Below are 25,000 nucleotides of genomic sequence, written 5' to 3' on the forward strand. Positions count from 1 at the left end.
TTTTAAACGTTTTTTTATGTAAATCTGTGCAAACACCTGTAAAAACTATAATTTTATTCATTTTTTTAGTTTCCTTTTAGAAATTTTCGCGATGTAAATTGATTGGTAAATTTAACTTAAAATAATGGCGATATCTTGTTCAATATCTGCTCAGCAAAACGGAGAAACCATAGACGCGTGGAGTGGTACATTATTTCAAGATGCAAACAGCAAAACTGTTTTAACTACGTTTTATCCTCTTGCAAAATTTCTTTCCTGTTCGGCTGTAACTAAACTCACAAAACAGACATCATTCTTAAGTAATGCTTTAATTCATGATGTTAGCCTTATTGTAAGCTGGAAGGGGTGTGATATAAATGCAAATAAGGTACACAGAGTAAATGTTAACGAGTTTTTGTCTTGGAAAAGTGTTAATTTTGAATGGTGTATAAAGAAACTAACAAACCATGTTTTTGACTGGGATTCAAACTCAAAAAACAATGAAAAATCTTGTTGTGATGGTCACAATCCTGACGTATTTGCATCCTGGTTTATGATGTTACAATTTAATGACGAAAGCATGTTAGCAAACACCAATAAAGTTAATAAAAACGATGATAATTTGCAACAAGGGATGTCGATTTGGACTTGCTCATATCCATTCGGAAGCCCATTACTGGATGTATTCAGTTGCTGTGCAAGCAAAGGTATTATCTGTAACCGTGACAATACAGGATTTCTGTTGACGGATGCAAGATGCTTGCCCGGCTCTCAGGGAGGGGGAATCTACTCCAAAAATCTTCTATTCTCCGGGATGATCATATCACCTCTATGCATAAAAACAGGGGAACTTTCTGGCATGACTATAGCTTGTACTGTCACGGAAATCGCTCGGTCATATCAAAAAACCTGCTCAAATTATATTAGAAGTAATTTTCTGCAGAGCATTTTTTCGAAATTTAGTTCAAAAATTTTACCAAATGCAATTGTTGGTAACCCAGTTACATCGCTTGATGTTGCAACAATACCTAGCCAGTCTCAGTTAGTGGATGAACATCTTGCAAATGCTAACAGCTTTCATGTTGAAGTTGTGAGTTTAAAACATCATAAAGGATGGGGTTCCGGTGTTGTAGTTGCTTTATTAGTCGGTGAAAAAACATCGAAGGTATACATTGCAACATGTAAGCATGTAGTGGGCCCTTCTATTGGGCATAACACACTTCGTGTTAAATTATTTACAGGGTCATATTGTCCAGTTACTATTACAAGGACAAATTTAGAGTATGTAAGCAATATGCCAGCTCTCGATTTTGCTGTGGTCTCAATAACAGTGGAAAATTCAATTGCATTAAAACTGCTAAATTCGAAAATTGCAATGAAAAAAGTTTCTCCTAAATTGTATGTTATTTGTTATGAGAAAAACCCTTTACAGGGTCACGAGGTTATTGCAAAGGGGCACTGCCTTGTTGAAAATTCAGAATACAAGCCAACAATAACTAGCGGAGTATTGTCAACAGTTGTATACTCACATAAATCCAATAGACCTATTCTTCTTCATTCGACATGCATTGTACATGATGGTGCTAGCGGAGGTGCTCTGTTATCACCTAACCAAGGCAAACTGTATGGCATATTAGTGAACAATGTTAAAGAAATACACGATGACTCAAAACGCCAAGTTTTATACCCAGATGTCAATTTCAGTGTTCCTGCATGTTTATTTATGCCTTATGTTGAAGGATTTTTAAAAGGCAAGTCTTTTAGGAACCTTGAAAAAATAATGGAAAATGGTTTATCATGGGGTTTACTTGACGAAGAAAAGCTAAAATCAAAATTGTAGATTGAGAAACATTTATTATGTAATTTCATGCAGTGATTTTTATTTTAATATTTATTTATTATGCAATTATATGTATAGCAATCTTAGGTATTTATTGTTATGTGTGATTTATTTTATTTGTATTCATTGTTATAATGTTAGTTATGTTTATTATGCAAAACAATTAAATATTATATTTGTAATTTTAGTAAATTTTAACTTTATATTTAATTGTGTTTTAAAAATTTTAGGTCTTGAATTTTAGGTAATAAAAAAAACCTTTAAAATGACAACTGGAGATGAAATGATGCTGAACCTTGTAACCAGTGAATATCAACCTAAAAAACGGGAAAGTCATTGGAAGCACATGAAAAATAGAAAAAAGAGAATATCTGAACGAAGGAAAGTGAAAAATAAAATAAGGAAACTTGAAAAGGAGGAAAGCAAAAACCGCAAACAGAAGGAAGAAAATAAATCAAAGGATTTCGATGAAAAACAAAAATCTGAACTTGAAATAAAGGAGTTAGTTGAAAATTATTCTGATGCAAAAAATGTTGTAAGTAATGCTAAACCCTTAGATTTTAAAAAGAAAAATGTCACAAAGAAATCACCTAACAAAAAGCCTTCATCAAACAATTTTAAACCACGATCCTCTTTATTTTCTGGCAACCCTGAAATTCCGGAATTAGAAGAATTAAATGAAAAAAAAGTGAAGTCAGACGAAACGTTTACAGAAAACTCATCATTCCAAGATCTTGATATTTTTCCTGGACTAAAAACTTATGTCACAGAAAAAATGGAACTGAAATTAATGACCCCGGTTCAATCCGAATCTCTACCTGTTTTACTGGAAGGTAAAGATGCCTTAATTAGGTCTCCAACTGGTTCTGGTAAAACATTAGCATATGCACTAGCAGTGGTCCAAGGACTTGCATCTATAACACCAGAAATAACCAGAAACGATGGTCCAATGGCGATTATATTGGTGCCCACACGAGAATTAGCTTTACAGAGTTTTGAGTTGTTTCATCGGTTAACTTTGCCGGTCCGTAGGATTGTAGCAACCTGTGTTATTGGTGGGCAAAAGAGAAAATCAGAAAAGGCTCGGATCCGAAAAGGGACAAATATTATTATCTCAACTCCTGGAAGATTTGTGGATCATTTGCAGAACACAACTTGCTTATCTTTGGCATCTTTAAAATGGCTGATTTTTGACGAAGCTGATAGATTATTGGACATGGGTTTTCAGAAAGATATCAACACAGTTTTGGAGACAATCAAAGAGCAATCAACACAAAAGCAACAAGTGGTATTGTTGTCAGCAACTCTTAACAAAGGAGTTGAAAACTTAGTGGAGTTAACTTTGACTGATCCAGTCAGAATTGAAGTTTCAAAGATGAATGAAACAAAATCGAAAGCCGACATTTTTGTTAACCCTCTGACTGGTTTAAACGTTGACAAAGTCCCTTTACCCGATAACTTAAGTCAACATGTTGTTCTCGTTCCAAGTAAATTAAGACTCATCGCTTTACTGGCATTTGTTAACGAAAAATGCAACAAAACGGACAAAAGTAAGTTGATCGTTTTCGTGTCTTGCCGAGATTCTGTCCAATTCCATTTTGAACTATTTAAGGACTTTACAATATCTCTTAACGATGATGAAGAGAAAGTAGTAGATATTTTTCAACTCCATGGTGGCATGCCACAACAAGAAAGGAACAGCACCATCTTGGAATACAAGCAATCAAAATCAGCTGTGCTCTTATGTACTGATGTAGCGGCAAGGGGTTTAGATATTCCTAAGATAGAATGGGTTGTGCAATATACCAGTCCAGGCAGTCCGGTTGATTATATTCACAGAGTTGGAAGAACTGCAAGGGCAGGAAATGCCGGTAAATTTTTGGGCTAATCTTACTGAAATAATAAAGTGTATATGAATAACGTATTTAAAATTTTTAAAATTGTTGTAGTTTCATTTATGTTTAGGGTATATATATATTAGGGATGGGCCAATCGAATCCGAGTCCAAGTACTCGGCCCGAGTATTAAGCATATTTTAATACTCGTGCTCGTCGAGCATTTTTTAGTACTCGGACGCCGAGTAATAATTTGTCATTTAAGATCGTATACGATTTACTAAACATAAAAAACACGAAGTTTGCCTTTTTCTAATAATTTATAATCTACTCTTAATTATATTACGTTATTTAAGCAACAATTGCGCAACTAATACACTTTTTTTACATAATAAATTTGAGACTTAAACATTTTCGTTTGGACTTAAAATGATATTGCTATCAGCGGTAAGTAGTTTTGCCAACGTTAAACCTTTTATAATCCATAAATACGTGTTTTTTGGCAAATTTTGCAGTTTTAAAATTATGCGGGAAAGATTCTCGTGAACAGTTATATACGTTTAAATGACGTCATAACCGAGTACTCGGACTCGGCCGAGTATCGCGACAAAATACTCGGGCTCGTTGAATCCGAGTAATTTGGATTTCAGCCCATCCCTAATATATATATATGCATATATTTATATAAATTAACCTTTTTTTAGGAAATGCTCTTTTGTTTCTTACCCCAGTTGAGTCTCCTTACGTGAAGCTTCTTACAAGTTTTGATATTGATATTGGTGAGATAAAGGTTGATGAAGTATTATGTGGGTTGCTGGACAAAAGGGATAGAAAATTACAATACAATGTTAGGTAAGTCAAAAAAAATATTGGGTTTGGTGACCATGCCATAACATACTTAAAATCTTTATGTAAACATTAATACTTTCAGCATGTTTTAAATCATTAAATTGATTTTGTCATTTTTTCCCGTCGCATTGTTGTAATATTAATTGTATATCGTATTTATTATTTACTTTTATCAATGTGCGAAAAACCAAAATAAAAAAAAAATTCTTTTCTTCAATTTTCTTTTAAATCTGCATTATTAAATGAACTTAATTTTTTGTTTAATTTAGAATGCAAATGGCTAAAGAAAGGGCTTCAGAAGTTCAACTTGAGTTGGAAGAACTTATTAATACCAACAAAAAGTTGAAGGAACATTGTGGAAAAGCATTCACAGCCTTTATAAGAGCTTATGCCACATATCCAAGTGCTCTAAAGCATATTTTTCATGTTAAGAACCTTCATCTTGGTCATGTTGCTAAAAGCTTTGCTTTGCAGGTTAGTGTAAAAATTACATTTTTGGTGTAGTTTGTAATAAAAAAGGGAATACTAAAGTTATCAATTAATTGAATTTTTTTTTTACTGACCACTTACATTATTTAATAAAAAATGTATTTTTGGGATTTAGGTTTGCAAGTGGTAATAATTAACAAATAAGTATAGGGATTTTTTTTTTGTATATATCATTATCCTCGATGTAGGAAAGTCGAATGTGCGACTTAAACATAGAGTAACTTCAGTTACTCCGACCCAGTCTCGAGTTGCCCATGGCATTTTGGGATATTATAGATTATAATTGACCGATAATTATACTGCTGATTAAGTGCTGGCTCAGCAGGAGTTCATACCGTTTATAGCGCCTTACTTAAGGGCGCTACAGCATGTTATCAGTGGGGATTGAACCCACGACCTAATGTGTGGTGTAGCAAGTGTTCTTACCACTACACCACGCTGCCGGTAAATTTTGTTACCTACCTTAAGATTTAAGCATATTATTAGAGATATATTAGCTGTGAATTTCTTTAATTTAATTTTTAGGACACTCCAACTGAGGCTTTAACAAGTTTACGAAAAACTGTCGGCGACAGAGCAATCAGTATGATGATGAAAAGAAAGAAAAATGTGACTGAAACGAAACCAGAATCTAAAAGATCTGCAAAACCAGAAGAAATTAAACCTTCCGACCCAGTATCCAAGGAGATAGAGCTTCAAAAACCAACAAAATCTAAAAGGAAAGCTGTTAAACGTCATCCAATTGTTGCTAAATTTGATTTAATGTCTGAATTTAGTAGTGGAATTGAAATTCCGGTACCTGCCAAAAAACAACGGACAAAATAAAATTTTTTTTTTGATACCTGTATTTTTATGGAACAAATATATGTGCTATAATGGATAAATCAACATAAAATACAAAAGTTTGATGTATATGTATGAAAGACGGTAATGTTACATTTAAATTGCCAACCTTGCACAGCATATACCATAAGCAAACAGTGTTATTTAACAAAAAATATTTAAGTTTAAAGTGATAAAAAAACTAAAATTGTTTAATTTAGAACAGAATAATTAAAACTCATAAAGATTTAAAACAAAAAAATTTTAGATGCAAAGTATGTCAAGAAAACTTAAACCGCCTCGAAAAAAAAATTAAGAAATCTACTTTAAAATAAATAAAAAATATATTACAGAAATAATAAACAAGCAAAATAAGATACTAGAAAGTGATTTTTCAGGCTTTAATGTCATGCTTTTTAGGATAACCAAACAACATAAAAAACAGTGCATTTTAAAGCAAAATGATAAATTAAATAAAACAGGAGACAAAAAAGCGTCACTCAAAAAAAAAGGGTGTAGCAATAAAAAATTAGCAAACCTGTCAATAAAACTTCAACCAAAATAAAAAAGTGAAACATAAAATGCCAAAAACTTCACTCTACACAGTGCAGATAAAAAACCTGTTTTCAAACTGCTTTTTTCAAAAAGATCCTTAAAACAAAGAATATTCCATTTCATTTTCGCTTTCGCTGCTAATATCAGCCATCATTACTCTTTCCATATCCTGGAAATTTTGTTGGTGGATTTTGTCAGGTTCTTGCCAGGTTGGAGTAGTTGACATAACATTACCTAAGCTAAAAAAAAAACAAATAGATTTTTATTTTTAGGTTTTTATTCAAAATACTCAATAATACCATAAGAGTATTTCGAATTGTAGCGTGATGTAGTGGTAAAAACACTTGCTACACCACCATGAGGTCATGGATTCAATCTCCACTGCTCTCATGCTGCAGCACCCTTGAGTAAGGTGCTATAAACGGTATGAATTCCTGCTGAGCCAGCATTTAATCTGCAGCATAATTACCGGGCAATTATAATCTATCCCAAACTGCTAAAGGCAACTCGAGACTGGGTGGGTAACAGTTGTTACTCTATGTTTAAGTCACGCATTTGATTGGGGATAAAAATATACAAAAAAAATTGTGTTTTAGTAAACTTTATTAAAAGTGAAATTTAATGCACTTTTTATATTATAAATATTTTGACTGCCACTAGAGTCTGTTTTTTTATTTTGACATAAAAACGTCTTACCTTGCTTGATCTACATCAGGAGTAGAAAGTCCTGATCCAAGTCCGGGATCGTTGATGATTCCCAGCTCCTCATCCTCGGAGGACCAATCATCAATCATCCTTGAAACTCTTCCATCTTCAGTTAGGTTTCCTTAATTAAACATTCCGCGTATTAATCATATTTTATATCATTTTTTTTGTAAAAACACAAAATTTAAGGGCTGACAATTTAAAAAAAAAAAAAAATTAAAAATTTACCGGTTTGTGAAGCTAACTCCCACTCGAGTTGGTCGAGAGTTTTTGCATCTTCCTCTTCTCTTTCCATCTCTTCCTGGACCAACTCTGCAGGAGTAGCTGCAAAAAATATTTTGAAAATTTAATTTAAAACTCATTTTTCTGACAAATATTCTCTATTTTGGTTACTTTAAAATAAAAAAACGAGTTTATTAAAATTAAATTGGAAAACGGCAAAGCAAGTTTATTTTATAATAATTAAACCTTATTACTTACTTGGGACATTGTAATTAGGTGGATTCTTATGTAGAGAAGATCTAACAACATAACTATCAGGTAATGTTTCCACTACACTGGATACAGGATTCCAAGTCACTTTTAATAGTTATATTCATTAATATTATTATAAATTCACAAAAAACAATTTTATTAAAATAAATTTTAAACTATAGACATAAAGGTAATATTATTTTAAAAGTGGTTTAATTCCTAAAAAAAAATATAAAGGCCTGTTTTTAAGATGTTATTAAAATCAAATTCCTAAATCAAAAACAATACATTCTTAAATAAGAAAAAAAAATTGTTCAATTACATATTCAATTACCCATTACATTTTACCCATTATACAATATCATTTACCTATTATACAATGTAATGCTTTTTATATTATTGACCCAAAAAATAAAAGACAATATAAAATACTTTAAACTTACCTTGATTATTCAGCATAATTTCAGAGTGGTTGTTTATTGGATTATTATATTCAAGTGTGCTGTTGTTAATTTCCTTATCTTGGGGTTCAGTAAAAAATTGATCCAACCCTCTCCTGTAAACTGCATCAGGATTTTGGGGGAGATTTCCAACAACACTGACTAAAGATGTCGCCGGGTTCAATTCTGTTTTAAAATTTAATATTTTTTTAAAAAGATAAATTTTAAGAAAAAAATATAAATTATAATATTTTGGAATATACTCAAAATTTGTACACAATTCTAAAACCTTCACTTTGATTTTCTTTTTTAGTAAATTTTCCGTAATTTCCATGCGACGTTTTCGATCGTTTTTCAATATTTTCTTTGTTATGAATTCTTTTGTTTCTTCGTATAGCACTTTGACTTCTCTTGCTTTGTACCGGCCTTTTCGGAGTTATATTTTCCACTGAAACAAATTCCTTGGGTTGTTCTGTTGGGTTTTCTTCGAAATGTTCGATTATTGGACTTGGTGATTTTCCCAGGGTTTCCACCGGTTTTATATTTTCTTGACTATCAGTGTTTCCGAGTGAGTTATGAGAATTTATTTGAGAAGAAGAATTGCTGAATATTTCTTCAATGCAACATCTGAAAATAATTTTAAAATGGATAAAAGCATAAAAATATCTAAATAAAATAAAAACTTATTTTTGAACCCCCAAAAAAACTTTGAACCCCCAAAATATTTACAAAAAATATTAATTTAAACAAAAATGCAAAAAAGGGAAAAATTTAATTTTTTTTAATAAATTTTTTTATCATTTTCAAATTAACTTTAAATTAAAAACACACAGTTATTACCCAGAGTAAGATTGAGGAGTTTTTACATCTTCCTCTTGATCCGAAGTCTCCTCCACAAAACAAACTGACTCCTCTTCTTCAATATAATCAGTCTCCATCTGATCAAGATCAACATCATCATCTGAAAAACAAAAAATATATTTAATTAGTATTACTATTCAAAAAGACCATATTTCTAAAAGGACCATCTTTCAGACCATGTCAAATTTAACCAACTTTATCATTAACCATTCTATAATATTTAAAAAATTATTTTAAAACCAACCATCTTCAATTTCCTGAATAACAACACCAGATAGTTCACCATTCAACATGGTTGATTGGTCTTCTATGGTTTGTATGGTGTCATTACTCTCTATAACAGATGGTTGGGGCGTGAATAATTGTCGAATTTTTTCTCTTTCTTCTTTTTCATCAACTTTTGTAAAATTAAATTGATATAAGCAAAAATATATTAAAATAAAAATATTCTTAACTAAGGCAGTAACTATACTAAATTCTGTTAGACAAAGAAAATAAATTTGCATGTTTAAAACCTGGAAACATTAGATCAAAAAGTATTTCAATCTAAAAAAGACAACTTAAAAGAGTAAGTTGGGCAATAAAAAAAACTTAAAATTTAAATTTTGAATACTTTAAGAACTACCTGTTAGTTCTATTTGATCTTCAAGATCGTCTTCATTAAAATCTAAATTAGGAAGTGGTGGGACATCGGAAGATCTAAAATCAATTTTGTAATTTTAAAATAATTAATAAACCTAAAATTATATAGATAGGACTTGGGTTCTTTATTTTAATAAAATTTGTACATACTTATGTAGCACTTACTGATAATCGCAAGAGGCTTTTAAGTCAAGTGGTAGTATAAAAATAAATAATAAATGGAAAATGATTTAATTATTCATTTGTACAAGAAACATTTAACAATAAAAACAGATTTTAATACAACCCATTGAATTTGCTTTACCTGTGTTTTTTTAAAAGTAATTTTTCCATGTAACTTAAAGTTGAATATTCGCTAAAGTTGATTTCAATTTTAACCGGGTCTGATTGGACAGAATGGACACTCATTTCGACAAATGGGGTCGGAGTATTTGTTGGTGGCACAACAGCTAAAAAAAATACATTTCAAAAATAATTTAAAATTTAAAAAATAATTCACAAAAAAAAAATTTAAACTGTTTGTATTTGTTCAATATTTTACTTTTTTCCTGGTCGTTATTTTGAGACCTCCATTCTAGCAAAGCTTTTTGAAACGATTGTGCACTTTCATCTTCATTAAAATCACCCTAAATATTTACAGAAAAGTATTAAAAAAAAATTAACACCAAATTTTAATCAGAAGTTTAAAATATTTTTGTTTAAATTTTAACCGGCAGCTTGGTGTAGTGGTAAAAACACTTGCTAGACCACCATAAGGTTGTGGGTTCAATCCCCACTCTCATGCTGTAGCGTTCTTGAGTAAGGCGCTATAAACGGTATGAACTCCTGCCATTAATTAATCAGCAGCATAATTATCGGACAATTATAATCTATAATATCACAAACTGCCACAGGCAACCCGAGACTGGGTTGGAGTAACTGATGTTACTCTATGTTTAAGTCGCGAATTTGACTTTCCCACATCAAGGATAAAGATATATCCAAAAAAAAACCTACTTCAACAAAAGTGATTATATATTTTAAATTTTAAACTAAATACAATTTTTTTTTAATGCTATGGAAAGTTACCTTTAAGAAGATGCCCCCATCTTTTTTCTCAATGGATTTTCTAACTGGTTTTTCTTTAAGGGTAAATCTGGGAGGAGAAGGGGTACCTTCTAATGCCTTAAAAAACATACAAAATTTAGGCTAAAAAATATTCTTGCCAAATAAAATTATTTGTTAATTATTTAAAGTACTTTTATTATATGAAGTCAATATAAAAAAGATTACCTTATATTGCCAATAAAATATATCTTCTTTTTGACAACAAATGTTCTTTTATCACAAGTTAACTATTTTATTAATATTTAATTACACCACACATGAGGTCGTAGGTTCAATCCCCACTAATATCATGCTGTAGCGCCCTTCAGTAAGGCGCTATAAACAATAGGAACTCCTGCTGAGTCAGCACTTAATCAGCAGCATAAATATCGAGCAATTATAATCTATAATATCCCAAACTGCCACAGGCAACTCGAGACTGGGTCGGAGTAACTGTTGTTACTCTATGTTTAAGTTGCGCATTCAACTTTCCCACATCGAGGATAAAGATATACAAAAAAAAAAAATTGTTTACCTGTCTGGGTGTGGTTGTTCCATTATAAGGATAAAAAACTTCAGAACCCCACCCTGTTTTCGGTCGAACAATTTTACCATCAACCCCAACTAGGAGTCTTTTGCGACCCCATCTAATAAAATATTCTATCACAGATTTTCAGGCAAACAAATTTATATCAGAAAAAGTACAAAGTAAAATTTCTTATATGGCAACCTTTTAAACAAAAAAAAATACCATATTTTTTTAAGAAAACACTTCATACTTGAACTTGTGTAGGCTATATACTTTACAGCAAAGACTTAAGGACATATTCTATCGTAGTTAATTCACAAACCTCATAAAAAACAACCCAATAGCATTGGGATAAATTCCCTGTAGACTTGGAATTGGTAAATTTCCATCTTGGTCACTTTGAAGTTCCATTATCTTTATCAAAATAAAAGATCATTGATATCAAATAGCAAAGTACAGTATGTATAAGTATAGTATCAGGCTGTTAATCAAGTAGCCGCAGCGTGGTGTAGTGGTAAGAACACTTGCTACACCACACAAGAGGTCGTGTGTTCAATCCCCACTGCTCTCGTGCTGTAGCACCATTGAGTAAGGCGCTATAAACGGTATGAACTACTGCTGAGTCAGCACTTAATCAGCAGCATAATTATCGGGCAATTATATTCTATAACATCCCAAACTGCTACAGGCAACTCGAGACTGGGTCGGAGTAACTGATGTTACTCTATGTTTAAGTCGCGCATTCAACTTTCCCACATCGAGGATAAAGATATATACAAAAAAAGTATCGGTTTAGCAAAATTTTATACCGTTTATAGCGTTTTGCCCAAGGCACCACAGCATTAGAGCAGTGGGAATTAAACACACAACCTAATATAGTGAAGGCAAGTGTTCTGACTACTACACCATGCTGTCAGTCAAATTATATACATTTAAATTAACAAAAAATTCTTTTTTGCTTAAAAATGTAAAATTTTAAAATTACATCATCACTAGATCGGTCCGGAGCCACAGAAATCCAAGTTTCTTTGTTCACTGGAGTCATTTGAGGTTTATCATCTTTTATTTGTAAATCTGTCAATTTTGGATCCGTTGTTAGTAGTTTGCCAATCAGTTTTTGAGTATGTGATTCACGCTTTGGCAAATCTAAAAAAGGCAAGATTTAAAAAGTTAAATAAAAAAAGAATAATTAAACAAAACTAATAGAAACAAATTGGTACAAAATTATTATTTTTTTTTTAAGTTGCATATTGCTAAAAAGCAAAATATATTTTATAAAATAGTTTTGTGAAGAAATTTAGATTCATAAGAAAGAACAATAAAATATTTTAATTTAATTTTTGCAAACTACCTAATGGTTCATCTTTAAGTACAACAACTTTTTTTGATTTCTTTGAGTGAGCTGACGAGTTTTTACTTGAGTTTGATTTTACACTTCGACCCAGAATATTTCTGGCATGGGAATCTAAAGCTCCATCTTTACCCGACTTCCAATAACCCTGCTTGCTGTGAAATGTAATGTTTTTTAATTATGAAGATAGTTAAAAAGACTTCAATTTTACAGACCTCTTTGGCTTAGCATAGTGACCCTGACCCAGTCTTGAGTTGACTTTGGCAGTTTGGAATATTAATAAATGCAGTTTTCTGGTAATTAATTTGCTGCTTAGGGTTAGTTTTTGCCAAAGCAAAATTTAATATTGTTATAAAGCATTACTTAAAGAATGCTACACGATAAAAGCAGTGGGAAAGCAACCTTAATACATCATTTAATATTTTTTTTCTCTATATTCCCTTAAGGGGATAGGTTTACTGATATTTTTATTGGGTAAGGGTGTGCGGTTTGGGGCGTGTCTAAGCTATCCGTAAACGCCAGGCTTAAGTGCGAATAGTGTGCTGTTGGTGCGGCTTGAACACGAAACCTTTCGGCTCGTAGTCCGATGCCATGACCGGTTCACCACACTATCGAACTTTACATCATGTAATAAAGCGAAGAATTCTAACCACAATACCATTCTGCCAGTAGTTGTAGTATGAGCCAATGACACTACCCATTGCCAAATGATAAAAAAAATAGCCTATAACTATTACATACTTTATATTTTAAAGCTTAAAAAGATATTTTTACCCCCTTTCTTCTTTTTCTTTTCCCATCGCTTGCTTTAATTGAAGCAATCTCCATTCCATCTCTTTATTGTCGATATCAAGTTTTCGGCTTTCCTTTTTCTTGGCACTGTTCGTTACTTTTTTCTGTAATTTTTTTGAAGTTGCTTCTTTGTTGGAAGGCAGGACATTGAAATCAAGATTTAGGTGATGACTCATTGTTTATTAAAGTGATATATTTGTGTTTAAAAATATTTCTAAAAAAAATAAAATTTAAAAACATATTAGTAATTGAATAGTTAATAGTTAAATTGTTAGATAGTATTTTAGGCTAAAATAACTTAAGTTATGAATCGCATAACCAAACTGGGAGCTCTATTAGCGTCGTCCGCCAAGTTTATAAAATACGGAAAAGGAGGATTTTTTTTATAACCTTACCACTTACCCTAATCTTCTGTTGTACATTTCGCCCTTACCGCTTTCATTTTAGTATTACTCCTTTAAACTGGCGGACGACGTTAATAAAGCTCCCTAGACTGAGTCTAAAACCATATCTAACTGTTCTTTTTCTACATTAATTTGATTTTGTTTTAAATTTTGACAGTTAATAAAAATCTTAGATAATTATTGCAATAACGGTAAATATATTTCACTAATTAATTACTTTGTGTTAACTATCAATCGTCTTTTACAGATTCTTTTAAATAGAATATAGTTTAAAACTTCATAAACTTAAAAACTTCCGTTTTTATTTTGTTTTGCTGTTTCTATGCGCGGCACGCCAAACTTCAAAACATATCAACAAAAATTCTTCAACATAGGGGGCGGCATTGTATTATTTTCTTAGCAAAGTAACGTTATCCTCTAAAAGTTTCCAAAAAATCTAAATTGAACTTACAGAAATACAAATAAAAATAACTTTGTTTATTATTTTTTACTAAACAAATCATGTTGACACAAGAATATATTCGAAACGCGAGAAACAGAAATGATTAATTAATAAATATACATTGATTAATATATACCTAAAAATACATTCTACAAACAAGTGTATACCTGAAAATAAAAAAAATTAGACAAATTTTGCAAACATACGTATAATTCAGCAATGAAAATCATTAGGCTACTACTTAATTGAGGTGTAATATTTTGATATGCAATGTAAAAAAACTCTCATTTATTTCATTTGGCTAATAAAGCCACAAATTGGAGATATAATAAAAGCCATTCCTATTGCAGTCCAACCAAGAGCAAACGAATAGCCGTAATATAGTCCATCCGCGAGTGGGTATTGAGTTGAGAAAACCACCATGCTAATAGTCGTACACAGTCCTGAAAAGTCAATATATGCACAGATAAATAAACCATAAACACGTTACTTGGATAACAAATTAAAAAAAGATTAACTCCAGCTCAATTAAATAAAGTAATAAAATCTATATAGACTACTTATCCAAAGCAGGTTTCTACATCTATTTAAATAAATATAAAAATTTTAACAACAACTTACCGCTAGAACAAAAAACCAAAGCATGTAAAATAGCTGATGAACTACGCTTACCGCTTCGTACAAACAATATAAATGAACTTATAATAGCAAATCCACTAAAACAGGTTGAAGAAATAAGAAAACCTCTTACCAGTTGAATATAGTACTGTACACCTACAAAAACATGATAATTGGTAACTTGCCAATATCCCTAGCCTATACCTAAAATGTGTGTAAATATTCAACTGGATATCTAACTTACTATTATAGCCATTACATTGCCCTGTATAACAAAGTTTCCATAGGCCAGCTTGTACGGCTGGACTTGTCACCCAATTCGTCGTTGCAAGTGCTGCAACTTGAACGGAAAATAACGCCATTGCCATGACAACAAATATTGCAGGTGAGGTTTTCGGCTGAAGCTTTTCAGTCAGCGGGGTTTCTTCCTTTTCGTCCATATTTGTTTTTCAAGTATCCTTTTAATTATATAACTTAATGATCTAAAAATTATATTTATGTAACTAAATAGTCTAAAAATTGTTAGAACAAAAGCCTGTCTGTATAGTCTTTTTAGCTAGATTTGTATACAGCTAAGGTTTGGCTTATGACTAGCTAAATAAATTCGCGGTCTGGGCGTAAACTTTGACAAATTCGAGAAAACAAACAAAGGGCGTAAACAACGTAAACTATAGCGTCACAATGCAAACAGGCTACGTCCAGTAACCAGTTTTATAGAAATTTAATTTTAAGACCAGTAACAGGCAAATTAAATATTAATGTCCAATATAAATTTATAATCCAAGTTATAGTAATACCCAAACAAAATCTCATCTTAAAGTAGACACTGGATCATAATATCACTTTTTTATTTAAACTGGAAAAAGTTTAATTAACTTTTTATATCTTGTTTACAAACAAGGTTGCTGGGCAAACAAAAACGCCCAAAATTTTTGGCATACTTCTATTTTTCTGCTGAGTTCAACCACTCTCAATATTATAAAAGATTTTATTACAAAATTTGTCCAGTTCTGAGTGAATAGCAATGATTTAGCCACAAAACAATAAAGAAAAATATACAAGTGGTTAAAAAGAAAAACAGTTTTAAAGCAAAATTTTTAGGATAATTAAAAAAATGTTTTTTGTTTATTCGGAGCAAAACAAGTGGGGATACTACGTCATGGAGTGACGTCATAGGTAATTTAAATCTCTCAAGTTGGGCTAGGTGACAAAGTTGTTTCTAAAAAACAAAATAAGTTGTAAAATTTTAAGAGCAAATGTAATATCCTGGGGTTGATTCCCAATGCCAGTAGTTGGGTATTTTTTTGGGGGGAGGGGGGGGTGTTGGGAGGGTATCGAGAAGCTAATATTATAAGTTTTATATCAAATTAAAAAATATATAAAAAAGTTACCACTTACCACTTTCCTGTGATATTTCTTTAGAGGAAGCTTCTGGATTTGATAAAATCTGATCACGTGACGTCGAATCGACCTCTGAAGTCGACGTGACGTCATTACTTATCTCAGTTACGTCATTATCACGTGATAATCGTTCGTCCGCGGCGTCGGGTAATTTTTCGGCTACCTCGACTCCTGCGTCACTGTCTATGACGTCATCGCTGTAAATGACGTCATCATCGTCGTCGTCGTTTTCGATGACGTCATCGGTCGCTTCAAGATCAACCAACTCGTCCTCGTCATCTTGATGACGTAATTGGTCATTGTGACGTAGGTCGACGTAATCCTCGGTTTTGTCGACTACGACTTCGTCATCATCCGACAATATTCCTCCGTCTTCCAAATCCTCCTCATCTAAACGACAGTTATGACGTCAAAGTAATTGTGACATTATCACTAATAATAATCTCATTTTCTTAACCAAACTTTATTTTAAAACATTTAAAATTTGTAATAACTTACCATCATCAATTACATAAAACTCTTCTTTGCTTGGTCCATCTTTACCTTAACACAACAAACATTTATTTAAATTTTTAAAAATCCAATTAAAAAAAAATGATCTCTGTGAATGTTTTTACCTTGAGCTGATGTCTGCCATCCTTCTCCATCGTCACTGCTTATATATTCTGCTGAATCTTCGTTGATGTAAACTTCCCCTTCCTCTTCTTCTTCACTTTAAAGATGCAAAAAAATTTTAACAAAAATTTTAACAAAAAATTTGAAATTTACCAAAAACCTTGAATTTTTAAAATAAGGTAGCGTGGTGTAGTGGCTAGAACACTTGGCTTTACTACATGAGGTCCTGTGTTCGACCCCACTGCTCTCATGTCGTAGCATCCTTAATAAAGGCACTATAAACGATTTGAACCTCTCAAGGATAAACAAATATAAAAAAAAACTGTATTTATATAATACAAAAGATGTTTTGGGTCACGTTTGTTGTGCAATTCTAAACAAAACATAAGTACACTACGGCTCTCCTAAATTCTCTCGTCTGGATTACGGTGCGAGAGAATTTTCTCGTCTGGATTACGGTGCGAGAGAATTCTCTCGTCTGGGTTACGGTGCGAGAGAATTCTCTCGTTTGAATTACGGTGCGAGAGAATTTTTACCTATGGAGAACGGTTCGTCAGAATTCTTTGCTATGGTGAACGGAACGTTGTTTTCTCTAACGTACTTTACCGGTTACTGTCGGATAAATCTAACTTTAAAAATAACCTAACGTAACTCTGACACTAATTTACTACTAAAAAACTTATAACACGAGTTCAGACGAAACAATCATTTATTAAAACAATAAAAAAACAATTTAACATAACAACTTAAAAAGAAACAATTTTATATGGTAACTAAAAAAAAAATAAAATACGTTTTAAAAACCTAAAAATAACTTTAAAAAACTTAACTAATAAATTATTCAAAAACATATTGAGCTGAAATGTGGTCGCATAAGTTATTAAAAGCGTCGCAGTTAAAGCGATCGCGCCACATCATTTCTTGCAGGTAAGAATGCAACATGTGTCTTGCACATCCTTTCATCTTTTTAATTTTATATTTATGCCGATTCCAATACGATTCCATGGTTTGAGTGTAAACTCTTGTACACGGATCTACGAATTTAATCTTGTGCTTAAATCCTAAGCTACGTTGTATCTGTCTGTATTCTTTCCACTGATTGCTATATATAACAGATCCTGGTCGCGCTATTTTTGTGATAATTGGCAGAAGGGTTTTGGCATCCCGTTGCTCAACAATTTCCATATACCCCATCGAAGTATTTTCTGACCTTTCTACCATTCCGAAGACCCACACGGATAACCGTGGAGTTCGTCCGTGATGGTGCTTAACTTTATGGGCAAAACAGGATTCATCGATTTCAATTATTTTTCCAGGACCTCCGAGTGTTATTGGGAATTGGACAAAGTGGTTTTTGCATATATATCTAAAGAAAAAGTATCCATCCACTACGATTGACGGGGAAATACCAGTCTCCTGTGTTGCTGCCTTTTGATCAGCTTCTATGCTCCATAAATACATTAAGTGTATCCATTGTTTCAGTTTCAGACGAGACCTTGCGAAAAAAGAATTTTTTCGCACAGACACGCTTGAGTTATGTTTAAAGCAATGAAGATTCCTACACTTCCACTGATATTTGTCATTGATGTCGCTTCGTTTATTTAAAAGCATTACATTTTTACAACCTTCACATTTCATCACCTCGGACAAGAGTGACTTACTTTGCATCCACTGCATCAGTTCCTGGGGATTTTCATTTGTTAACAAGGGCAATATAGTAGATTGGTAAGTATTATCATTCATCTTATTTGGTCTAAAAACAAAAAACCTGTTACCTGTAACTTACGGTCGTTTGAACCCGATTATACGATAAATAATCATTAGAAAGTTAGAGTTGGAGTAAAGGTATATATTTATATTTAGAGTATGTATAGTGTTAGATGCTGTCTACAGACTCAATTAGCAGACACACTTCGCTAATTAACAACAAACTTAGATAGGGTTTGGGCAAGGGTATATTTGAAGACTTGATGTCTGCAGAGGTAAAACAACCGTCGGTGTTCAGTAAAGTCGCAAACTTAAAACAATAGGTCTTGTCTGACGACTACTAATTTAAAAAAAACTGTTTCTTTTTAAGTTATTATATAAAAATGTTTTTTTAATTGTTTTAATGGATGATTATTTGTCTGAACTTGTGTTATAGGTTTTTAAGTAGTAAATTAGTGTCAGAGTTACGTTAAGTTATTTTTGAAGTTAGATTTAGCCGACAGTAACCGGTCAAGTACATTAGAGAAAACAACGTTCTGTTCACCATAGCAAACATTCTGACAAACCGTTCTCCATAACATTCTGACAAACCGTTCTCCATTCTCTCGCACCGTCTCGTTTACACCAAGCGCGTGCGCCGCGCGCAACGCAAAATTTTACGTTTTTCTAATAAGTCGGGATTCCCCGAAAAGCTCTCTTTTTCGCCTAGCGTTGTTCGCGAGCGGGTCGCTCCAGAAGCGACAGACGCGTGTCAATTGTACGCAAAAAAGTCTATAAAAGGGCAACTTAATTCAGAAATATAAAGTTATATACAAACTTATATTATTAAAAAATAAATTAAATAAGATTAATTACGGGTATATTTTTTACTAAAATACCCTTACTGAAATTAATGTATAAAAGTCGTTTTAAGCAAAGAAATCGTCTGGTGTAAACGATCGCCTACGCGCAAAGCGAATTCCCAAATTTCGCGTTGCGCGCTTCGCGTCCTGATTAAACCGGCCTTAATCCAGACTGGAGAATTCTCTCGCACCGTAATCCATACGAGAAAATTTAGAAGAGCCGCAATCCAGACGAGAGAATTCTCTCGCACCGTAATCCAGACGAGAGAATTCTCTCGCACCGTAATCCAGACGAGAGAATTTAAGAGAGCCGTAATGTAATTATGTTTTGTCTAGAACCGGACAACAAACGTGACCCAAAACATCTTTTGTGTTACATAAATATAGTTTTTTTTATATTTGTTGATCCTTGAGAAGTTCATATCGTTTATAGTGTCTTAAATAAGGATGCTACGGAATGAGAGCAGTGGGGTAGAACACAGGACCTTATGTAGTAAAGCCAAGTGTTCTAGCCACTACACCACGCTACCAGTTATTTTTTTTATTTTAAAAATTCAAAGTTTTTGGTAAATTTCACTTTTTAAATTTTTGTTAAAAAACATACGTGACCAAGACAAACAAAAACGGACTAACAAACTGAATTAGACAATTAAGTAATGTCGGTGGAAAATTTTAGAAACCAATAAAAAATTTCTGCAATACCTTTCTTCTGATTCACTTTCACCATCTTTGTTCATAAGATAACACTGAAGTGGGTTGGGCCATAATTCATCTTTAATAATCTAATAAATAAAAGTAATAAATAACATTACTATTAAAATAAAGGTAAATTATTTTGATAATAAATATTCAAAAATTAAGTAGGCCTATTGTTTTTTACAGTTTGAAAATAGACTTTAAACGAACCAGGATTTCAAAAAATAGATTTATTACCTCAGCGATGTCATCCGTAGATGCATCTTCTTGGGGGCAGAACCAACTAAAAAAACTTGAAGTATTTTCCAACTTGGTGAGATCCATTCCATCTTTCCACCTTATCACACTACACTCACAAGATGGTGCATCTGAGCAAAAAATAAATGATATATTTTTTTGTATCTCTTTATTCTCGATGTGGAAAAGTTGAATGCGTGACTTAATCATAGAGTAACAAGTTACTCCACCCAGTCTCCAGTTGCCTGTGGCAGTTTAGGATATTATAGAGATTATAATTGCCCGATAATTATGCTGCTGATTAAGTGCTGGCTCAGCAGGAGTTCATACCGTTTATAGCGCCATACTCAAGGGAGCTACAGCATGAGATCAGTAGGAAATGAACCCACAACCTCATGTGTGGTGTAGCAAGTGTTCTTACGACTACACCAAGCTGCCAGTACTAATATTGGTTTATCCTCAACATGTAAAGGATTTTATAAGATAAAAATTTAAAAACCCAAAAATTTAATTTGCAAAAATTAAAATTGTATAGATTTAAATCTAAATAATTGAAACAAAAAATAAATAAAATACACAACTTTAAAAATACAAACTACAATTTATTAAAAATTTAAAAGTTAAAAAAATTACCATGCCATGGAAGATGATATTCTTTAGTTATAACATCGTTATAAAAATAAGGGTTCTCTTCAAAATAAAACTTTATGCTGTAACCAGATCGCTTTTCCTCAAAATCTTCAATCTTGATTTAAAAATTAGTTCAAAATCTTATATATAATAGTAGTGTCGAGAATTGTATGAAAAAAAAATAAAAATAAAATTTAAATAATAAACCAATATAACTCGTATTAAAAAATTAATATCAGACTATACATAAAAATGTAGTATTTTATTTTTACAGCATACAAATTGGTATATTTATAAAATCTTTAGTTCTTAGCCTTTACCAACCAAATAATAACAAAAATTAAAAACAAAACTGAAGTGCCGAAAAAAACAAGATTAACAACAAAAAAATCGCCGTGAAAACTTTTAAAAATAACGGTATATAATGGAAACTGTGCAATTTCCATTGGCGCAGTTACACCATTTTTTAAACCCATTGCAATCCCATAATACTTGAGAGGAAAATAAGACAAAATGAAACTAGCAGCACTACAATTAAATAAATTTTTTAAAGTTAACAAGCATAGAAAACTGAAAATCTGAAACGGCAGATTGGGCACTAGAACACTAGATGATAAAATTACATTAGTAATACATACTGCAAGAAATTGATAACGGGTCGATAGTCTTAAACATACATCTAAACTGCAGTTGTGTTTTTTCTTATACCTACCAACTAAATGTAAGATAAGCCATGAAAGAACAAGAGGTATGCCTAACCCACAGAAAAGCGTAATGCCGTATATGTTTAAGTATTTACTAGCAACTGATAAATTGCCATGAGATGAAGATAACAACCATGGATAGATGGAGCCAAATTTGAAAACAATATAAACATGTGTCAAACTATAGTAAAAGATAAATATAATGTATTTAAACGAGAACAAAACAGAAAAGAGTGACTGATGTTTATTTTTGTTCAAGTCCAGATCATGTTTTGTGTCATTTTGCTTTTGAACCAAACTTATCTCTTCATTATTCGCGTCCACATCAATCACATCAAAATGCATTTTTGGCATAAATAGAAAGGTTTTTGGAAAAGAAAGTAATTGAACCACAGCTATACCAATAAATATTACTTTTACACTTAACCCCGATTGATATAAAACCTTTACCACAGTTCCCAACCAGGCGGAAGCAGTCAAGGCACAATAAAAAAGGGCAAGCAGGAGAAGTCGTTTTTTTGGAAACAGATTGGCTGTGGGTAAGTTTCCACCGTTTAGTATACCACCACAACCCACAATAAAAGGAACAGCAACATACAAAGTCCAAGAGGTCTCAGGCTTAGAAAAGGCGACCAACAGAAACCCAATAATGATACAGACATTTCCTAGTGCAGATGTTACCCATGTGCCATACAGATAGTATACCACTCCCCATATTATATACAAGATGTCTGAAAACATGTAGGATATGGTAAACAGGCGACTAAGAGTCTCAGTCTGATCAGTGCATGTCATATTTAAAGTTGAATTTCTGTTTGTTGAATTGTGCAGGCACTTCGAACTGAAATAACCTTGTTGTTCCAACACAAAACTGACAGGACCCCAACCATATGGTAATCCGTTGACATAAATTGTTTCAAGAAATGCAAAAACCACGGTCAAATAATCCTTAACATTTTTCGGCATCTTCATTTTCGCTTTCCGCTTTTTTTTTAAATTGAATAAATATAGCACTTGCTTCACTTAGCATACATTTAAATGTTATTTACATATCTTTGCATTTAATCTGTGCACATCACGTAAGTCGATAATTTTAAAACAGGCTACCGAATATACTACGCTAAAAAGTTTTGAATTTCGTTAAAATTTTCTTGCTAAAGTGTTAAAAATGCCCAAAAATTTTAATTAATGTGATATATCCTTCCTGGATAGAAATTTCATACAACAAAGTTATTTAATATTTGTAAAATCTTTTCGTTTTTGAATCAACTAATTATAAATTTTCATTTAACTTCACTGATGCTAACTATTTAAAAAATTTAAAATAAGCTACAGCACTTTTTAAACTTATCTAATTTTTTGAGGGCTTTAATTTATGTATGAATTATTTTAGCAACAAAGATTTAAAATTCTGATTAATTTAATGGATTGTTAAAGTACCTGTAAACTTTTAAGATGGACCAAACACTTTAAATCATCTTTTGTCATTACTCGCTTAAGTTGTGGGTGTCTGGAAAACTAAAATAAAAAAAAAATTTTAAATTACTATTAATTCCATAAATAGGTTAGTATATGAAATAATTCTTTTAAAAAAGAGTATGCAAATAACTCACTGGTGCCATCTTGCTGTGAGAAAAAATTCTTTTTTTAAATAATATATACTTTACCTAGCCTGGTGTAGTGGTAAGAACACTTGCTTCACCACACATGAGGTCGTGGGTTCAATTCCCAGTGATCTTATGCTGTAGCGCCCTTGAGTAAGGCGCTATAAACGGTATGAACTCCTGCTGAGCCAGAACTTAATCAGCAGCTTAATTATCGGGCAATTAGAATCTTTAATATCCCAAACTGCTAAAGGCAACTCAAGACTGGGTCGGAGTAACTGATGTTACCCTATGTTTAAGTCGCACATTTACTTTCCCACATCAAGGATAAAGATAAATACAAAAAAACATACTAAGCATTAAATAAATAACCAAGTCAATTATTTTAAACTAAATTTAGGTAATTTAACATTCAAAAAACAAATTTTTCATGTTAACTCACCACTGAGAGCCAAAAATTGGGAATCTTTAAAATAAATTCGTCCCTCCTTTTATAAATAGGAGATCTCAGTTTGTTGTATTTATGCTCCACTTTTAAAATCTCCTCATTTGCTTCTTGGTTGAGTCTGTCGATGTGTGATTGGCAATCTTCTATAACTGATAAGTTGGCGTGAATATATTCATCCATATCGGTTGATGCTGTCAAAAAAAGACCTTTTTAAATAAAGTTTTTTTATAAATAAAATGGTAAAAGTGGCATATTTAATGGTTTAAACATGCACTATTACTACACTTAAATTTTTTTTTATAATTATTTAATAAAATATATAATTTACATTCTTCAGTTAAATCATTGATATTTGAATCATTTAATTCATTTAATTCCTCTTCTTCATTTTCATCTTCTTCATATTCTTCTTCTGAAAACAGAAGTTTTTAAATTTATATATAATTAATTTTAAAAGTAGAGTCAAAATGCTTGCTATTTTTTTTGTATATATATATACATTTATCCTCGTTGTGGGAAAGTCAAATGCGCAACTTAAACATAGAGAAACATCAGTTACTCCGACCTAGTCTCGAGTTGCCTGTGGCAGTTTGGGATATTATAGATTATAATTGTCCGATAATTATACTGCTGGTTAAGTGCTGGCTCAACAGGAGTTCATGCCGTTTATAGCGCCTTACTCAAGGACGCTTTAGCATGAGATCAGTGGGGATTGAACCCACGATCTCATGGTGGTGTAGCAAGTGTCTTTACCACTACACCACGCTCCCGGAATGCTTGCTTTTCATTAAATATTAGTTATTAAATTTATCTACCTTCTTCTTGTGTTTCAATTACTTCAGTTTCTTGATTTATTTCAGCACTGATGTGAAAATTTCCATTCGTGGTTGTACTTGGTTCTTTATTCACTACTTCAACATTGTCATTATTCGTCAACTCTGGTTTGTGTATAACATCAGTTATTTTTGCAAATTTTGTAGGAACCTGGTTTATTCCTTCATCATTCTCAGCAATTCTGGATCTGTTTGGCTTAATTTCAACCACACTGCTGGCATCATTATTTACTTCTGTGGGTTCAGACATTATCTTAATATTGTAAAAGTATATCTAGATAAAAAGAAAGTAATTTTGCTTAATTATTTAGTTTTATTGCTTTAAAGTTAACAGCTAAATGACGTCAACCAATACTTTTATTTTAAAGTTATTAAAAACGTATGGTTCCTTTTGTTTATACGACCATACGTATTTAAATGCAAACGTACATCTGAACGCTAACATGTCTGCTAATTTGTTAAACTATTTAAAAATAGGTTGATATTCAATAAAATACCGAATTTTTACGCTTACATTAACGCATTTGTAAAAAACTTTCTGGATTTTCATTTTAAGCTACGCTAGGCTTA

The 25,000-nt window shown here is 32.0% G+C and overlaps 6 protein-coding genes across 7 annotated transcripts; 2 read left to right on the forward strand and 4 right to left on the reverse strand.

The window, feature by feature from the left end:
* The first annotated feature begins 90 nt into the window (after positions 1–90).
* Positions 91–1,819, forward strand: LOC145745947 (peroxisomal leader peptide-processing protease-like). The gene has a single exon (XM_082564126.1). It carries the CDS (start codon positions 125–127, stop codon positions 1,817–1,819), a length of 1,695 nt encoding a protein of 564 aa, XP_082420252.1. The 5' UTR covers positions 91–124.
* A 238-nt stretch (positions 1,820–2,057) lies between these two features.
* On the forward strand, positions 2,058–5,900 carry LOC145746451 (ATP-dependent DNA helicase DDX31-like). Its single transcript, XM_082564737.1, has 4 exons — positions 2,058–3,690; positions 4,359–4,506; positions 4,773–4,977; positions 5,518–5,900. Exons 1-4 carry the CDS (start codon positions 2,085–2,087, stop codon positions 5,815–5,817), a joined length of 2,259 nt encoding a protein of 752 aa, XP_082420863.1. The 5' UTR covers positions 2,058–2,084; the 3' UTR covers positions 5,818–5,900.
* Positions 5,836–13,425, reverse strand: LOC145746450 (uncharacterized). Of its 2 annotated transcripts, none has more exons than XM_082564736.1 (17): positions 13,232–13,425; positions 12,458–12,612; positions 12,092–12,252; positions 11,429–11,520; positions 11,113–11,224; positions 10,560–10,655; positions 10,033–10,117; positions 9,796–9,940; positions 9,475–9,548; positions 9,094–9,246; positions 8,829–8,949; positions 8,284–8,615; positions 7,992–8,174; positions 7,555–7,653; positions 7,303–7,398; positions 7,066–7,195; positions 5,836–6,608 (listed from the first exon to the last, which is right to left on the reverse strand). In XM_082564736.1, the coding sequence occupies exons 1-17, from the start codon at positions 13,423–13,425 to the stop codon at positions 6,467–6,469; spliced, it is 2,370 nt and encodes a 789-aa protein (XP_082420862.1). In that variant the 3' UTR covers positions 5,836–6,466. The 2 variants fall into 2 exon arrangements, with proteins under 2 accessions (XP_082420862.1, XP_082420861.1); XM_082564735.1 differs by having other exon boundaries at positions 8,278–8,615.
* Positions 13,426–14,383: 958 nt separating this feature from the next.
* LOC145745948 (epithelial membrane protein 1-like) lies at positions 14,384–15,153 on the reverse strand. The gene is made up of 3 exons (XM_082564128.1): positions 14,958–15,153; positions 14,717–14,869; positions 14,384–14,538 (listed from the first exon to the last, which is right to left on the reverse strand). Exons 1-3 carry the CDS (start codon positions 15,151–15,153, stop codon positions 14,384–14,386), a joined length of 504 nt encoding a protein of 167 aa, XP_082420254.1.
* Positions 15,154–15,699: 546 nt separating this feature from the next.
* LOC145744862 (uncharacterized) lies at positions 15,700–24,693 on the reverse strand. The gene is made up of 11 exons (XM_082562822.1): positions 24,413–24,693; positions 23,926–24,009; positions 23,592–23,788; positions 22,986–23,063; positions 20,845–20,956; positions 20,212–20,342; positions 19,981–20,060; positions 16,732–16,826; positions 16,613–16,657; positions 16,112–16,504; positions 15,700–15,932 (listed from the first exon to the last, which is right to left on the reverse strand). Exons 1-11 carry the CDS (start codon positions 24,678–24,680, stop codon positions 15,904–15,906), a joined length of 1,512 nt encoding a protein of 503 aa, XP_082418948.1. The 5' UTR covers positions 24,681–24,693; the 3' UTR covers positions 15,700–15,903.
* Positions 20,971–22,948, reverse strand: LOC145744863 (equilibrative nucleobase transporter 1-like). Its single transcript, XM_082562824.1, has one exon. The coding sequence runs from the start codon at positions 22,515–22,517 to the stop codon at positions 21,144–21,146; it is 1,374 nt and encodes a 457-aa protein (XP_082418950.1). The 5' UTR covers positions 22,518–22,948; the 3' UTR covers positions 20,971–21,143.
* Positions 24,694–25,000: the final 307 nt, after the last annotated feature.

This window comes from Corella eumyota, chromosome 3 (genome assembly GCF_963082875.1).
Source record: "Corella eumyota chromosome 3, kaCorEumy4.1, whole genome shotgun sequence".
Classification (NCBI taxonomy): Eukaryota; Metazoa; Chordata; class Ascidiacea; order Phlebobranchia; family Corellidae; genus Corella; species Corella eumyota.